The sequence below is a fragment of the Micromys minutus genome (genome assembly GCF_963924665.1).
Source record: "Micromys minutus genome assembly, chromosome: 24".
In the NCBI taxonomy this organism is placed as follows: domain Eukaryota; kingdom Metazoa; phylum Chordata; class Mammalia; order Rodentia; family Muridae; genus Micromys; species Micromys minutus.
This window is the reverse complement of record NC_137959.1, coordinates 8187476-8206613: the sequence shown is the minus strand read 5'-3', so window position 1 is coordinate 8206613 and position 19138 is coordinate 8187476. Positions and strand designations below refer to the sequence as shown.

General features: G+C 42.2%; 1 protein-coding gene across 1 annotated transcript in view; it reads right to left on the bottom strand.

Annotated features, from left to right (window-relative positions):
- The window catches only part of RNF150 (ring finger protein 150), a 215042-nt gene that overhangs the window by 74777 nt on the left and 121127 nt on the right, over positions 1-19138 (bottom strand). Inside the window, exons 2-4 of the mRNA XM_080937465.1 lie at positions 15930-16180; positions 2118-2189; positions 105-187 (exon numbers count right to left, since the gene is read on the bottom strand). Coding sequence (XP_080793591.1) covers positions 105-187; positions 2118-2189; positions 15930-16180 — 406 coding nt within the window. The remainder of the gene's footprint in view (positions 1-104; positions 188-2117; positions 2190-15929; positions 16181-19138) is intronic.

Below are 19138 nucleotides of genomic sequence, written 5' to 3'. Positions count from 1 at the left end.
CAGGAACTAAGTTACAGGGAAAGAAGGGGTGTTTTGCTCATTTGCAATGCCAGCACAGGAGCCTCTGTCTCCTCTGCACCAGAGAGGGCAGCTGTACTACTCACCGGCAGGGCAGGATCCTGACCACATCGTTGGGCTTGTACCCTTCTATGCAGACTGCACAGTTATCAAAGTCGGACTCCGTTTCCTGCAGAGGAAGAAGCAGAACTGAGCAAACTCTCATAAAACAAGGAGAGCTTGCCTGGGGCTAGCCTGTCAGCCGCATGAACACTGCTCCCCTCCATCAATAATTCACGGGCTGGTCTAATTTTCACCCTTCCAACCGTCACTAGGTTCTACTCAGAGCTTTAGTGAGGAGAATGTCATTCACATATGCTGTTCCTAAAATGCTGTAAATATCTTTCCTCACTCCGAGGACTGATATTTATCTGAATGGTTTATTATCTACCCAGTCCTCTGGCATCTGAAGTGTATAATAAATGTAAATAAAAACATAGTTTTGATGGTATTTTTCTGTATGTAAACTAAAAGTGGCACCTCACAGCTTCCTTATGCCCTCATGCTGGCATATTTTACTCTTCAATTAAGTGGGGGAAAGACACTGATGGAAATATATATGTTATTTCTAAATTCGGTTGGTGTTGGTGTTTATGTGAGGGCACCTGGCTGTGTACGAGTTGCTCTCAAACCTTATCCTTTGTTATTTATTTGTTTGTTTGTTTTTGAGATGGAGTCTCTCACTGAACTGGGAGCCCCCCTGCTTGGCTGGACTGACTGACTTTATCCCAACAAGGGTCAGTGCATCTCACGTTAATGTGAGTCTTGGGAATCAAACTCAGCCAGGACAAGCAACTTATCATTGGAGCCATTGTCCAAAGGCCCTTTTTATCCTTTTAAATGAAGTTTCTCTTATTAATCTGTATTGTCATTCATTTCTAAGGCATCCTTAGAACCCACAGACTTGGGCTGTTGGCCTTTTCACCCATTCTGGAGGTGTGTGACAGCCTTCAGCTTCATGCCTTTGTTCTACAGTGACAGAGGCTGCTCAGCGACTTTGGGGTTCTAAGCCTTACAGTTCGGAAGATCATAAATGCAATTTATGCATTTATACTTTAATCTTTCGTGGTGAGCACAGTTTAGCATGGAAACCCACCCTGTTTTCAAGGACTTTTGGGAAATCGTTCGTGGGTCATGTTACGAGTAACCACTTGAAACAGGTAAGTGGATAATGACTGAAATACTGAATTTTTGTTTCCCGGTTTTCATTTTATGTTGACTGCTGGGAAGCTTCAACTGAAACTTAAGGCCCATTTTTGTCACGTGTTTCAAAGAACATCTTGGTGTGCTCACTTCAGCCACACTTGGTTCATTTTTTTTCTGAGACAGGGTCTATGCAATTCTGGCTAGTATGGTAGTCAGGATGTAGACCAGGCTAGACTGGAACCCCCAGAAGTCCACCTGCCTGTGCTTTGAAAGTGCTGGGGTGAAAGGTGTGGTCTACCACAGCTGGCCTCTCACACACCTTTTGAAGCATGTATCTATTGCATGTGATGCTGGGTTTCACTGTCACATTTTCACGCATGTGTACCACACACACTTCAGTTCTGTTCGCTTCCCACAACCTCCCCACCCCCTTCCCTTTCCACGGGTCTTCTTCTCAAGAAGGGGCCTCTTCTACTTACAAGTCATCTTGCAAAGTCTAGATTCTGGATATGAGAGAAAATGTGGTATAGTCACCTTTCTGCACCTTGCCTATCATGGTGGATATAATAGTTCCATCAGTTATCCTGCAAATGTCGTATTTTCATTCTTCTCAATGTTTTAATAATGCCCCACCATGTATACACATCACATTTTCTTAATCCATGCATTTGTTGGTGGGCGCTGAGGCTGACTTTACAATCTGGCTACTGTTGAACACTTAACTTCATGATTTCTCCTATTTTGTTGCCGGTGAACTGAGTGTATTTTTTACACACCATGTTTAATAAGAACAGTTTAAATGCTCGATGTGTACGGAAAACAGATTAGCATACATGTCTCCTTCCCCTCCCCCTTTCTTCTCCTTTGCAGGGAGTCCCTTCAGTGTGTCCTCATCAAAGGAAAGAGGGTCTCACCTTGTCGCCCTTCCGGATGGTCCTGACCTGGAGCTTGCTGATGGCTTTCTTTGCTGCATCTCCCAGTCGGCGCTGAAAAATGGAAAGCCGCCTGTTAACAACAAAGATGTGTGACTCCTGCCTTCCCTTGTTACAGCCTGTCACACCCTGGAGTGGCTGAAATCACTCACACATGGCATGAACGTGACAGGCAATGGGTGGAAGACATCAAGCCTGGGCATTTGCACGGCCCACTGTTGGATAGAGTTCCTTGTCCCAGGTTTTAGGCTCATAGGACACAGTTAGCGTATGAAATAGAAACTTCCCAGCATAACTTCAGTTCTGGGTATATGCACAGATGGGCAACTAGCAAAAGCCAAAGTACTTCCCAGCTTGTTGAAATAGCTGGCCTGTGTGTGATGTGAGAGAACAGCGCTTCTTTTTCTGCTACCAAGGCCTTGTGCGTGCACAGCCTTCCGATCTGCTCATATAGGCCAAGCGATGCAGCCATCCGTCCTACTGCCCCACTGTCTTCTCCCTATGCACAGAGTAAGGGGATGGCTCGGTGTGTAAAGCTGTTGCCAGGTAAGCTTGCGGATCAGTGTACAGAGTTCCAGGACACCTGTAAAAGCTGCAGCAGCATTCCAAGTGTGTAACTCCAGTGCTGGAGAGTGGGGCAGGTGGACCCCTGGAGCTCTCTGGGCAGTAAGTTCCAGGTTCAGAGGAGAGAAATAGAGATTGACAAAGGAAGGCCCATGTGCCCCTAGCCTCCACATGCACTTGAGTTATTATGTTCCCTTATACATAAATGTGCACACACACACATGAACATGCACATTGAACACACACACCCATAGAATTTAGAATTTAGGTTAGCAAATAATGATAAATCACACACGTGGGGAGCCAGTATCACCCATGTCAAGAAAGAATACACCATATTCCAATATCACATGGAGAAAACTGCTGTCCTAATGAACCCTGTAGTGGTAAGGCAGTGAGAAGGGCCCGGGAACTAACTCCTACTCTGTTGAGGGAAAACAGTATGTCTGTGTGTGCTCACAAGTTCTCTGCACATTTTTGCACTACTCTTAGCATGTGTGCTTCTGTCTTGCAATAGATACAGTTGCAGCAGGGAAATGTGTTTGAAGGATTCAAATTAACTTGGAATTTGTCTTTTCTGTTGTTGCTTTTGTTGTTGTTGTTGTTGTTGTTGGTGGTGGTGGTGGTGGTGGTGATGGTGATGGTGGTGTTGGTGATGGTGATGGTGATGGTGATGGTGGTGTTGGTGGTGGTGATGGTAATGGTGGTGTTAGTGGTGGTGATGATGGTGGTGATGATGATGGTGATGGTGGTGGTGGTGATGATAGTGGTGATGTGGTGATGGTGGTGGTGGTGGTGGTGATGGTGACAATGATAATGATGAACTTTCTTTATATGTCCTAACAAGATCCCCTATTGCACACCCAGTGGTGCCTTGTAGGGCACAGCATGATTTCAGTCTAGTATTTGCTTTTATGACAAATGTCTGTTACACTTTTTTAACATAAGCATCTTAAAAGCATCCTTGTGTTGGTTTTTGTATCCCATTGTTGCCCCAGCATATAAAATAAAGTTGCCTTCATTGATTGGCATCGGTCACTTAACACCCATACATAGGTACACACAAATTTTTATTTTGCCTTTTGCTTTCTACTGTATAGCATGGGTTGGTTTTTAACTCAAAATCTACTCATAGTTTCTGGAGATAAAATGGTACTGAAAAATAATTCCCCCAATTCCCAAGTAGCTTATCTGGAGTTGGTCCCATAGATGATTAGCATACAGAACATTCAAACAATAGACTTTTTCTAACGCATGGGACTGGCCTGAGAAATCTAACTCGGAGGTGGGAAAACGACTAGGAACCATGATGATACATGCTGTAAGGTAGCAAGTGGAGGAACTGACCCGAGAAAGCGGCCAGTCTGACCAGTAACTATCATGTACTGGAAAAGAGAGAAAGCACTGCCATTACTTTGTTCTAAGGAGTTAATGCCATCTGCAGGACCTTACATTTAAGATAAGACATATGAACCAAACAGAAATATATGTATGTGAGCGTTTTGCCTATAAACGTGGCTGTGGGTCATGAAGAAGATACGGGATCCCCTGAAACTAAGGTTACAGATGCTTGTAAGTCACCATGGTGATGCTGGGAATTGATCTCGGGCCCTATGGAAGAAGAGCCAATGCTCTTAAGTGTTGAGCCAATGTCTCCAGTACCATGAAATGTCGGGTATTTTTCTTTCTAAAGTTCAGAAAAATTTCCAATTATGTTTAATTGGTATTTTAGAATACTGTGTTTAGTTCAATCATTTAATTTAAAATTTTTAATTTCCAGTGAGTGAGTGGATAATTACATAGAAAATAGTATTTTCAAACAAATCATTCTGAACTTCAGCTAGACTAGAAGTAATCTATCTTCCTTCCTCTTTCTTCTCCTCCTGGGTTGTTTTGCTGTGTCTCCCTAGGGACCCCAGGATGGCAAGAATTTCCAGTTACTCCTATCATTTTTTCGACTGCAGAGATTAGAGGCATGCTACCTTATACCACCACATCTGGCTAAAAGTAACATTTTCAAAACTACATTTCACTTAGAACAATTTTTTTCCAGCAAATCACATATGCTCTTAAGCATAAGCATGTAAGATAAGTTAGAAGAACATCTTTAAATTTGACTGATCAGCTTTACCTTTGTCTACATCTACATAAAAATTGGAAAGCTTTGTTTGTGGTCCTGAATTTGAACCCAGAGTCTTATGCATATGTGTGTGCCTGCACACTACTACTGACCAGTGTTTGAAGATGTCTCCTTTCCTCCTGAGAAAAGACTCTTTCTATGCCCTTTAAAAAGTCATGGCTATGTTGCGTTTTGTTTTGCATGTACTTTACGCTCATTGTAACTATTAGGTTTTCAATGCATACTGTCAAGCCTTTGAAAAAATCAAGTACTGACTAAAAAATATATTCATATAGTTTTATGCAAAAATTATTTTAAAATCTGAAAAAAGTACTGACAAAAATGTATAATTTTAAGCAAAAAATGTTTAAAATCTGTACATTTATCTTTGTTTTGTAAAATAAAGTTGTTAAAAAAAAAAAAAGTCATGGCTAGCTGCCCTTCCAAAAGAAGTAAAAGTAAAGCCCACGCAGGAAATGAGAAGCAAGCTGATATTAAGGGACCTGGGGTCATAACAGATAGTGGTTAGGGAACTAGGAAGACAGACTCCATTCCTGGAAGCTTTATGAATTCAGTCCAAAGGGCAAACATGGCTTCCTAAAGGATAAACTCATGTAGGAGGTGGGCTCCCTAAATTCCCAGGACTAACCATCTGAGAGACAGAGAGCTAGAAGTGGAGAATTCATGGATGTGTGTGAGACCTTGGATGCCTTCCCTCCAGGAAGCCTTGAGAAATCACATGGCTCTCTAACGTGTGGCAGACACTGGGAGGTTAACTGAAAGTGAGGGAAAGCTTAGCATGCCTGCCTTCATTAGCATGTCTGGCACCATTACTACCTCAAACCTTCAGGTCATTTCCTGACCATTCTGCACATAGGTACGTTAATTATTCAAGAAGCTGGTAGCCCTTGCCCTTTAAGGACAAAGAGCCACTAGGATTTGGAGCTGGAAAGATGGCTTAGTGATTAAAGTGCTTGCGGAACAAGTATGCAGACCTGAGTTTGGATCCTCAACACTCAGGAAAAAAGCTGGGTGTGGTGAGTACACCTCTAATTGTAATGGAGTAGAGTGGGGGAGGGAAGGTTGGGGGGATCCCTGGCAGGGAGCCTGGCTGAAATTCAAAGTCCAGGTCAGTCTTTGGCTTCTATATGTGTTCTTATGGGCAAATGCAAAGACACACTACATACATGTACCCTGCCCTCCAAGAGCCACTGGGATGTACAGAGATATCATCAATAGCTTTTGAGCCTTTACAACATCCTGTCCCAGACTGGATTCTGGGAATGGAGCCTGTCTATCTCTAGCAATTTTCCTAAACTACCTGAAAACAACAAGCCTTGGACAAAGAGCTTGCTTCTGAAAACAAAGACCTTCTCTCCAAATGAGATCTGAACTCTCCCAGAACGGTAAAGACCTTAACTGCCCCAGAGAAACAGTTCTCAAGTAATGACTGACCAAAGCCCACTTTGACCAAGATGTGCAACTACCTGTACTTCTTGTCCCTTCAGATAAATCAGCCATAATCTGCATGAGAGCAAAGGTGTTTGACCCCCACCCCCACCTGCACCCCGACAGCCTTTTTCATTTTTGTTTGTTTGTTTTGTTTTGTTTTTTGTACCCATGTTGAGTAGATTCCTTTCTTGGTCTTTCTGGTGACCTCCTGCTTGATTTGATATGTTAAATCTACCCAATGTCAGGTTCCCTAAGGCCTTGGGACTCTGGTAGCAAAGGTAGGAAGGACATATTTCATCCAGCTGTTCTGAGAAATATGCAATTACTGGTTCATCGCTCTCGTGTTGTCTTTAAACCAGGCCTCACTCCGAGCATTACAGTAGATAACACCTTCTTTGAGGAGGAGGAGATGGCCACCATTTTAGTCATGTTTTAGTAAAGATAGCATGGCCAGCCCAAACTTAAGGGGCCGAACAGACAGCCCAGACTCTAGGGCACAGGAGACTTAGTTCCTGAGCCATTTATCATATACCACATGGTGGTTAGGTAGCCAGGTAGTGTGAGTTTTTGTTTGTTTTGTACATGGAGTAATACAGTAAGGGGGAAAAGCATAATAAAATTTAAAAAATTGTTGCACCCATTTGTATATTATATATTTGTATATGCGAATGTTTATTTTGTGTGTGAGCATCTGTGTGGGTATTCATCATATGATAACACAATTTCTGGTGGTCTCTGATTGTTCTACACTGTGCCAACTAGACTAGATAGGCTAGCCAACGAGACCCGGGACCTGCCCATTTCTACTGCCCCAGTACTGGGTCTGTAACCACACACTAGCATGCAGGGCTTCTTTACTGTTATTAAATGTGGGTTCTGCAACTTGAACTCAGGTCTTGCTGCTTCCAAGGCAAGCATTTTGTAGACAGTGATTCCCTCAGCCTTTTTGTTGCTTCTCAAGAGCCATGAAAATCACACAGAGAAAAAACAAAACAAAACAAGAACAAACAAACAAACAAAAAACATAAAACCCTGCTCTCAATACTCTAAAAAAACACACATTTAAATCTACTCTTTTGGATTTCCAACATGCAAATTAAACAGATGACAAATACAACTGGGACTTCTTTGAGTTCCTCTTGCTCTGCCCCTGAGCCACACGCTCAGGTCCCCAAACATAGGCTATCTTGTTTATTGAGACAGCATGTCAACATGAAGCCCTGGCTGGCCTAGAACCCAGTGTGTAGACTCAGAGTGCTGGGATAAAAGGCATGTGCCACCATTACCAGCTTGGACATGAGACTTGTTCCTTAACAGGCAGTACTATTGGGAGATGCCAATATCCACGAGGATACTAATGTCGGTCCTCATGGCATCCACTGAGGACTTCATAGTCTCCCTAAATATTTAGAGAATACTTTTGTTGTAGTCTATAATCAAACCCATGAAGATAAGACCACACATATTTAATATACTGTGTTATATGGAAATGGAAAAAAATAACTTCAGTGTTTCTGGTTCAGCATGGCTATTAATTTCAATGTGATGAAATGGATGCAGGAACATATCTTCTCCCCCCACCCGATTTTATAGACAGGATTTTTCTGTGCAGCTCTTGCTGTCCTGGAACTTGCTCTGTAGATCAGGAGGGCCTTGAACTCACAGAGAACCACCTGCCGTTGTTCTTGGATTAAAGGCACGGACCACCACCACCTGGCCTCTTCCTCTTCTTCTCTTGTCACCTCACTGTTGCTGTGAACCAAGCATCTTTCTCTCTCACATGATCCTGCTCCCGTGATGTTTTACTTACCACAGACCCACAGCAATGGAGTAAGCCAGCCATGGCTTGAAACTCATGAAACTCTGAGGTAAACATCTTCCCTCTATCTTCGTCCTCTTAGGTCCTCTGTCATAGCACGGAAGAGACACAGAGTGACTGAGACAAACCTCTTGTGCCTTGGAGTTTATGTCTTTTGCCTTCGGTTTGTTTGTTTCTTTTTTTTCATCTTGGTGTTCCTGAGGATTGGGTCCAAGATACCACATGTGCTGAACAGATACTTTGCCACCCAGCTGCATCCTTGGCTTCGAGTTTTCAACTGAACCAAGTACAAAGTGGGCAGCTGCTACTTTCAACCCCTGTGCTTCATGGAACCAGAACAGAGAGCGCACAAGTTGGGACCTGTGGTCTGTCAAGAAGCACCTTTCTTTTGTGATTCTCAGTTAAAGAAAGTGGTGATGGGAGACGTAGAGACCACTTTGGATAGACTGAAGAACCACGATGGGGTATCATCCTTCTGTGTCAGGGGCATCTCCCACCGTGTTGGTATGGTTGGTATCTTGTGGATGTCTTCTAGCATAAGGAGTTTCAAATTCTGCTTTTTAGTAAGGACTGTCAAGAGTAGGGCATGCAGGTAATTTCAGACTTATTCATCAGCTTGTTCTATATAGGTTAAAAAATCAAGGTTAGTGGGGATTTTTGGACTGTAGTGAAGATAAATTGCTTCATGGAAAACAAGGATATATTAAATGAAAAACGTCCTATAAATGTCCACAAGGTTGTTATGTGATTACATGCTCCATCAAACCCAAGGTACTATATTGGTGATCTTCTAAATGTTTAGGAAACAAGGGGAAAATAAGACATTTTCCTCTTCATTTCCTCAGCATTAGGATTTCAGGGACGGGGAGAACAGATACATAACACACAAACGTGGAACGTGGGATGGCAAGATGCGGTTCTGGGCTGAGAAGACCGTATCCACAGCATGGTGTCTTGCTGTGCTCAGTTCTTTGGTCCAAATGACACTTGAAGGCCTCAGTAGCAGTTTCAGAAGCAAAGTTTCATGAGGACCTTTTTCTGTTCCCCTGAAATAAGCCATAAAAGTCACAATCCCCCTTCTCCGAGATGAGTCACAGGATCCAGAGTCCCCATTGCACAAAAACGCAAACAGACATGAAACCTGCAAAGGTTGCATTTGCCCCTCCTTCCTGAAAGCCCTCACTTCTGAGTCTGGCTTGACCTGGGAGAAAGGAATGCCAAACAGGAAAAAATCCAGGAGGAATCTGAGCCGGCTGGGGCTGCTGTCCTCAGTCCACCACCAGGTGGTTGGACGGTTTGCCCGGTCACACGTTTGTCTGGCTCTCCATTTTTCGTTGACACTAAAGACAGTGATGGACATTCTTGCCCAGGTCCTCTGGTCTTCTAAAGAAGACCAATGTCAATTGCTGAGCTCTAATTGCTGTGTTGATTTCTTTGACTTTTCTTGCACTAGTGTTATGCTGGTCATGACCTTTATGATGAATCTTTCCTCAACACTGCTCTGTATCGCTGTAACAGCATCAACAGTGGAGACTGGGATAGATACGGAGTCATATCTGCACAGGCCAGGCTCAGGACTCAGACCTCTTGTCCCAAGTACCTACTCTTCAGGTGAGCCCCACGCTTTTAATGGTTAGGTGGTACCCATAAGCCAATGTCTCCCAGATTTCTATATCCATCACTGGCTCTTCTCCCAAGATGCAGGCTTATAGTAAAAAACCCACCAGGGCATTTCTGCCCCAATAGCTGACAAGCTTCTAAATTTAATGTTGCCAAATAGTGTTCAGACCAACCCCACTGGGCCTCTTTTGCCTTGCCCACTTGTAGTAGATGTTTGAAATTGGGCCAACTGTGCCCTTGATTCTTGCTTTTCTTGAACATATTGTAACTGTACCACTTCTGAACCAAAGTGGAGCCCTCTTGAGAACATACCAAGAGTTAATGATTAGACTGTGCGAGATTGTGGCATATAAAATGAAACACACATCTTGTTCTTTACATTTTGTTCTTTATCTTAGTTCCCCTTGAGAGCTCCCTAAGTCCCTGTAATTTAGTAATGGGAGTGGTGATGTGAACCAGTCTTGTTATTTAAAAAAGGCACCTTGCAGTCACCCCTGGCTTTGTAATAATAAGATGGCTTTTGGAAGGTCTCTAAGGATGGGGACTTTGTGGTTAGAGGTATGGGATGTGTAGACCATTCCACCATGTGTGATCTGAGTGCATCATTGTCTGCTGATGTTATTACAACACAAGCTCTGTGCAGGCAGAGACCTTGACGGTATAATGTATTGGAAATAAACCTGTTCTCTGCCTCTGTCTCTGTCTCTGTCTATCACAAGAAGAGAGGCTGAAGGTTGAGTCTATCACCAATGAACAATGACTTAATCGATATCTTCTCCCTCCCCCCATAGGTAAGAAAACCTCCTTGCATCCCCAAACAGGGATCAGAGAATGACCAGTTTGCTGAGCATGTGAAAGCTGCCCATTTCAGACAGGATAAAAAGATATCTTGCCTTACATACCGAGCATTCTATCCCTTTCACCTGGCTGTCTCCAAGCTGTAGGTTTTTAGACTGAGCACATAAACATTAAGCCAAGAGCTTGCCTATATACACTCTGTCATCCAGAGGAAAAGGTATGTAGCCTAGACTTAACACACATGTATAATAGGATGTCAGTGGGACTTCTTTACCTTGAGGGTTTGACTTTACTTGGGGGTCAGAATGGAGTTAGAGTGTGGGTGTTTGGAAATTGGTTCATGTGAGAGAGACCTATGTTTGGGGCAGAGTATAAGTGTTCTCAATTGAGTTGAGGTTAAAGAGGAAGAAGCAGGGACTTTTTTCCCTTCCCTACGGGAGGAAAAACATCCCAACAGGAGGATGAATTGTACGTTCTGCATTGGATCTAGAAGAACTTCAAACAGTGCCATAACCTGACCTCTTAACCTTTTGAGGACACAGTAGTTCAAACTCACTACTGTCCATGTAACTGCAGCCCTTTCCTTGGAGGCCTCGTGTCTGTTTTAAATATGTTCTTATTGCTGCTGCTGTCATACAAGCTGTGAGACAGAGCCCTTGTCTATGTAACAGACATGAAAATAACAAAAAAAAAATATTTATACAGACACAGGCATTTCTGGAAGCGCCCGCAGGATGTGGTCAGTTTTCCCTCGAGGTAAGACTGCTGGATAATTGCTATGCGAAGGAAAGGAAATCGACTCTGAATTGTACAACTCTCATTTCATTGTTATTATTGTTTTTTTAAAGAATTATTTCTTTATTTTATTTATGTGAGTAACACTGTCACTGTCTTCACACACACTGGAAGAAAGCACCGGATCTCATTACAGATGGTTGTGAGTCACCATGTGGTTGCTGGGAATTGAACTCAGGACCTCTGGAAGAGCAGTTGAGCCATCTCTCCAGACCTTATTGTTATTTTTTTTTTACTCTACCCATACATTATTGTTTGAAAATTTTAAAGTGCTTTGTGAGATATTAATTTTGAACACAAAACAAAACAGAAACAAAAACCTGAAAACCAGCTAGATTTTAGCTCTACAGTGACATTTTAAAACATTTGGTTTTGTTTTCAGGCAGGGCCATGGCGTCTGTTTTGCTTTGAGGCCACGTCCATGCATTGGCTAGGTCTTATATTTATAAAGTTTCCTTTTCCTGTAGTTCAAGAGAAAAGTGGGAAAGACAATCCCATTTTGTTTCAAACTATGTCTTAAAGACTACAAACCTCATATCCAGGCTTACATGTATAAGAAACAAGCTTTTTACACTGAAATACTATTTTCCAAGAACTCTTTGCTCTGACCACTAGAAGCGACTCTAATGACATCCTTCAGATGCTGCCGCATGTTTCCTGTCTGGTTCTCACAGCAGCACCCCAGGCCTGGCACACCATCACACTTTCCTCATTGGAGGAAGCAGGGCCTGGGCTGGAGAAACATCTCATGCAAGTTCATGATGCTGAATATTTGACCCATTCTGACCACCAAGCTGGTACCTTCAGCCTCCACCCTTTCTCAGGAAGCACAGTAAGTAGCCAAGTCTCTTCCCAACTCTCCTTTGTCCTTCCTGTCCTCTGCGTCATCACCTAAACGGCCTTGCTGTGAATACCCAGCAAGCCTCACTTCATGGACAGCAGCTCTGGCAGGACCATCTCTGTGCACCGTTCATCATGGGAAGCATCGTGTAAGATGCTGAGGATTTTTATTTTTAAACTACAAACTTCAAGAAGACCGGTGGACATCTACAACAGGCTAATTCCTTGAATACCCGATAGCAGAATGTTTCCTGATGTGAAATGAACTCCTTTCCTGTTTTATCCCAGGCTGTGATCCTATAAAGAACCAAAAACTCACTTTTTTTTCCTGAAGGCCAGTGATGCCTTAATAAAAATAAATGATTTAAGTCAACTTTCTGCTTTTTATAGATACAGCGTGCACAGCTGTGACATTCTGTTCAACAGAGTGGGACACTGTCTATCAAGATATTTTTCCCCTAAGTTCTTATTCCATCCTTTAAAAGGGCTTAAAATGTAGCATTCACATTGATCAGGAAATAGGGCCAACTTTTAACATGGTCCCATAATCAAGGGATCTTGGTGGTAGCATACTGTAATTCAAGGAAAGTTAAAAATGTTTCATAGAACATGCACAAGCTTACACAGACATGGGTGCTCTATCTATCTGCAGAAGCCAGAGTGATTGACGATTATACAACCAACTCAAGACTTAACTAGTTCACAGCTTAGTTTCGTTCTTGCCTTAAGTACTAACTGGTTGCTTAGATTATACATGGGCATTAAACTGCATGGTTTTTACTAATGGCTGTCTAATTAGCTAGTGGTTATTTTTTCAAATAACCAATGTGTATTGACTTTATATGGAACCTTATTGGAGCCAGTGGGACCCATCCATGCTCATCACCTTGTGTCTAACTGGTGTTCTATCCTGTGTCTAACTACTGTCAACCAACATGGCTGTAAAAATGGATTCCACTCCCTGAGAACCACTATCCAAAATTAAATATCCATTCTTGACCAAAATCTCTGTAAAGTTGAGTCAAGTATATACATAGTTACATGTTGTGTGTTTATAATTATATGTTTTGTAACAGGAGAAATTATCTCAACCTATAAAACTGAATGAAAAATAATGTGGTAGAAAAATCATTTTTAAAATCTTACTAAATTGGGAATATTCCCTCCAACGCCATTAAAGGGAGGATGTCTCATCATACCCGTTTCCTTTATTCAGACACGCCAGTGAAATCCAAGAGGATGTTTAAAATTAGAAACAATTAAACCAGCACATAATAAAGACACACTGGTGAACAGCACGTGGAGACTATGTCAGGCTAACGGTGATAACTTAACAGCACTTCTGGAGACCAAAGAGTCATGAGAAAGGACAAAGACAACTGTACTTAGAGAGGAGATTCAGCATCACAGTTATGAGCTTCTCCCAAGTGACCCTAGAAGTGTGAAAGCTGCTATACCAACTCTAAATTCACACAAACAAACACGTTTGGAGAGAATAGCATGACAGAGACACCAGCAGGGACAGGTGGAAGGTGTGGCATTGTAACTCTTGAGATGCTATGATACTGAGCAGAAAGGCACTGGGAGAGATCGCTGAAACAGGATCAGTGTCATGGAGTCTTTGCTATGTGAAAGGAGGCTACTGCTTCAGAGAGGAAAGAGGAATTTTCAGCGAACGGCAGTTAGAATGGCAGCCATCGTAGAAAATGGTGCACCTCTGCTTCATTCATTGTAATGAAAAGCTCTGTAAGACTTCATTAGAAAGGGAAAATCAAATTAGGTAGAGGAAGAGAGAATGCTTTTCTAAAGCTTTGGTCTGGGGAATATCTACTTATACCAGTCTGGGGAATATCTACTTATATTCAACGCTGGCTTGACTCAGTTACTTTACCACAGCAACAAATGGGACTTCATGAGATTGCAGTTTCTGTAAGGCTAAAGACACTGTCAAGAAAACAAAATGGCAGTCAACAGAGTGGGAGAAGATCTTTACCAACCCCACATCAGATAGAGGCCTAATATCCAAGGTATACAAAGAACTCAAGAAGCTAGACACCAGAGAACCAAACGACCCTATTAAAAAATGGGTACAGAGCTAAACAAAAAGTTCTCAATTGAGGAATATCAAATGGCTGAGAAGCATCTAAGGAAGTGCTCTACATCCTTAGCCATCAGGGAAATGCAAATCAAAACAACCCTGAGATTACACCTCACACCAGTCAGAATGGCTAAGATCAAAAACTCAGATGACAGCAGATGCTGGTGAGGCTGTGGAGAAAGAGGAACACTCCTCCACTGTTGGTGGGGTTGTAAACTGGTACAACCACTCTGGAAATCACTCTGGCAGTTCCTCAGAAAACTGAACATAATACTACCTAAAGACCCAGTTATTTTACTTCTGGCCATATACTCCAAAGATACTCCAACATTTAATAAGGACACATGTTCCACTATGTTCATAGCAGCCTTATTTATAATAACCAAAAGCTGGAAAGAACCCAGATGTCCTTTAGTAGATGAATGGATACAAAAATTGTGGTACATTTACACAATGGAGTACTACTCAGCTATCAGAAAAAAATGACCTTATGAAATTCTTAAGAAAACGGATGCATCTAGAGAATATCATCCTGAGTGAGATAACCCAGTCAAAAAAGAACAGACATAATATTCAGTCACTGATAATTGGATACTAACCCCAGAAAGCTCTGAACACCCCAGAAACAACTCAAAGACTGTGAAGTTCAAGAAAAAAAAGAAAAGAAAAACCATTATGTTTACTCCTTACACACCAAGAAAACCCTGACTAATTCCAGGTTACATCCTGTTTTACATGTACTTTATGCTCATTGTAACTACTAAGATCTTAATGCACACTATCAAACCTTATTTAAAAAAAAGTCAAGCAATGACAAAAATGTATTCGTATACTTTTATGCAAAAATGCTTAAAATTTGTACATTTATCTTTGTTTTTTTTAAAAATAAAGTTCTTCAATTTAAAAAAAGAAATAAAAAAGAAAATATGTTCATTAATAATTTTAACTAATGATTATAAATATGAATTAATAAATATGACATATGAAGTCAGTGTGTTTGATTTGTGTTGCAATGAGTTAATCTCCAAGATCCTTAATCTCCAAGACGAAGTGGGAAAAGTATAGAGTTGTATATACTCTCACTCTGTTTAAAATGTGTGTTTACATATGTGATCATATGCAAATAGATGTATAAAATGTCCCGAGAAGATACTCTATGGAGTGGAAGGATTCAGTTAGGTTCACATGGAAGGAAATTGCTTTTTCTTACATCTCATTGTGCAACATTCATATCATATACCATGTCTATGTGCTCAAAATTTCACTGCTTAGAAAATAGCTTCCTTTAAAAAAATAAAAATCTTATTTCTTCCCCTGTGTCCTCAAGGTGGAAGACTTGGTTCTTTTGGAGTCAGGTTGTTACTGTTAGTAACATCCAGGCTCCTGTCTGTTTCTCCTTCTCCATTCATCTCATTTCTGCTTAAAGAAGCAATTGTTTAAAGTCACCAGTGGGCAGGCGTGGGGATAACTCATCAACATCTTAAATAAAAACATCAGCAAAATATCAGAACAAAAATGCATAAGAAATTTCTGGAAAACCGCACAGCAGATGTTAGCAGTGTGCGTGGGACAGTGTCAGAAGACACTTGTAATCTCATCCGGTAACTTGTGAGGTACAAAGTTTACACCGTGACATGTGTGGCTTGCACTGAGTTTACAGAGCCATGCTTTTCTTAATGAGCTACTCACCTGGTTCCTGTCCCTGGCATTTGCATACCGAAACCTCTGGATATAATAAAAGACCAGCCATGCCAGGGAAATGATCATCAGGACAATGAAGGAGATGGAGACAAACACAACCGAAGTGCGGCTCACATATTTTTGCAAGTTCCTGGTGCCGATGGTGATGTACATGATCACGGTGATGTTCCTTTCCAGCAGGCTCACTATCTCCTTCCCTTTGGGCTCAGGAATCATTATAGCCACGATGTCTTCCACACCTGTGGCGAGAGGGGCGAGGAAGCGGGCAATGAGGGCTGGGCGAGGGGAGGCAATCAGAGTGAAAGGTTTGGGAGGGCACCGTCTAAGTGATGACATCACTTCCTGCTAGCCAGGGCTATACCATTTTGTAAAGTGCCATCATTCTGATTGGCATCCCCCAAATGACAGTCATTTGTTCGTGAGGATTAAAGTCGCTTTATGCCTCTCCTATCACCACCCCTGATCCAGAAACAGACCGCTTTCAAACATGCAGTAAGGACCACCTTCAAGCACAGGATAAAGATTTTCCCCTTTTCTCCAAGGAGCCCCAAGCACTTCTCAGAGCCCCTGTCATGTAAGCTGTCTGTTTCACGGTGATGATGCCTCTGCTAATAAAATTTTCTTATTCCAAAGTGCAACCTGACTCAGTGTTCCCATTGAATCCCAAATCTAATAAAACCTTTCATATCCAGGTGTCTCATTCAAAGCTGAAACACCTAACACACACACACCATCATACACACATACCACAAACGCACACACACACACACACACACACACACACACACACATGCACACCACCTAAGCTACTGCCTAAGATGTTGCCCTGAATCTTTCTGGTCAGAGTGGATCCTTTCATAGATTCCCTGAAAAGAGCAAATAGTTTCCACTCCATGGCAAGAAGCCAAATGCCCAGCTCCCTGACGCCCACTGCACTACATTCTCCCTTTGTCCTGTTAGATACTCTGTATACACTCATTTCAGATCCACAGGTACCATATTTTAAAGTAATTTTACAAACACACACATCACACAATCGTGAGAGACCAAGAAAGCAAAGCTAGGGATTCTTAAAGAGTTCACACAAGATTGCCACACACACAATCACAAATATATGCACACCCTCACACACATGCACATACACAAACACATACCACACACACACATACACACACACACATACACACACACATACACACACACACATACACACACACTTACCACAGGCACAATCATACACACTACACACCATATGCACAAACACACACACACACACACACACACACACACACACACACACACACACACACACACACCACCTAAGCTGATAAACTCCCATGGTACAAAGGTCCCAGATTCATTTTCATTTTTGCTTATCTTACTGAATCTAATGGAAACAGCCATGTGACCTCATGCCAAGCCAAGAGAAAATAAAGGTGACAGCTTGAAGGAAGAGGCTCCTTCCGTGGACCTCAGCCATATGCGCCATTTCACACTGTGTGAAGGTCACATCTAAGAAAGATGTTCTAATTCCTTGTGCACACAGTCTTTTCATACACATATGACATCAGAATCAAAGGAGCCAACCCTACTGTCACTGTGGCTGACACATGGATCAGAAGTTCACAGTTCAATCAGTAGGAAAAGCTGTGAACTGATTGGACTACACAGCCCCACTTCCAGCTGGAAATAGTCACTTGAGGTGACTATGAAATGGAACTCATTAACTAATTAGTGTGTTGTAGATTCAGGGGAAAACTGAAACCATGCTGTAGACAATGCTTGCAGGCTGTAGATGATGCTCACAGACTGTAGATGATGCTCACAGACTGTAGATGATGCTTGCAGACTGTAGATGATGCTCACAGGATGTAGATAATGCTTGCAGACTGTAGACAATGCTAGCTGGCTATAGATGATGATGCTGGCAGGCTGTAGATGATGCTCACAGGCTGTGGATGATGCTCACAGGCTGTAGACAATGCTTGCAGGCTGTAGATGATTCTCGAAGGCTGTACATGATGCTCACAGGCTATAGCCAGGAAACAAGCTGGGACTTAATCACCTGGCTAGACTGAACCAGATTGTGTGTGTGTATGTGTGTGTGTGTGTTGGGGCTGAGGGGTCGGCTGTGTTATAAGTCTCTTTGACTCTGCTCTGTAGTTTCTCACATTTGTGACACTGTTTCATTTGGACTGATTAAACACTTTAAAAGTCAAATGTTGTAGACACATTTATTTCTCACTATGAAGCATTCATTAAAAACCCCAACAACCCATGGACACACAGAAGCAGACTATTCATGGGCTATGTACTGTCACCCTTCCTACTATTGTTGCATTGACGTTGTAAGACCATGAAGCACTGGTGAGTGCTCAGCTTTCCTTGCTGTCTCAAATATTCACAGGAGGAAACACAGAGAGAAGTATAGAGCAGAGACTGAAGAAAAGGCCATTATAGGGATCCATCCCATATACAGTCACCAAACCCAGACAATATAGTGGATGCCAAGAAAGGCTTGCTGACAGGAGCTTTATTTAGCTGTTTCCTGAGAGGCTCTGCCAAAGCCTGACAAATAGAGTCAGATGCTCTCAACCAACCACTGAGCACAGGGTCCCCAATGGAGGAGTTAGAGAAAGGACTGAAGGAGCTGAAGAGGTTTGCAACCCCATAGAAATAACAACAACAGGGGGATTACAGAGGGAAAACCGAGAAAGGGGATAACATTTGAAATATAAGTAAAGAAAATATCAAAAAAAAAAAAAAAAAAAAAAAAAGAAAAGAAAAGAAAAGAAAAAAAAAAAAGAATTCCGGAAGCTGATGGTTTGAATTTGAACTTGGCAGAATTTAACCCACAATCTGGTTGCCCCTCCCCATGTGTGTTTTTCCTGGCTAATGGCTACATGTGGTCTGGGGTTTTTCGAGAGATTAAGGCCGCTCCAGGTTTTGACTCTGCAGAAATATGATCTTCTTTGTACTCTGGACTAAGCTGGCCTGGGGGTGGGGCTCATGCCAGACTTACAGTCATTTTAGAGATGTGAGTCCTAGAGAGAGGTTGTGGTTGTCTGGTTTGGATTCTCTAGGCATGCTTAGTTAAAGCTCCAGATTAGAGTTTTAGAAAGACAGGATGTGGGGGTAAATTAAGAGGCCTGCCACACCCAGGCAGGAACAAATTTGTACTTTAATAGTCAAATTAA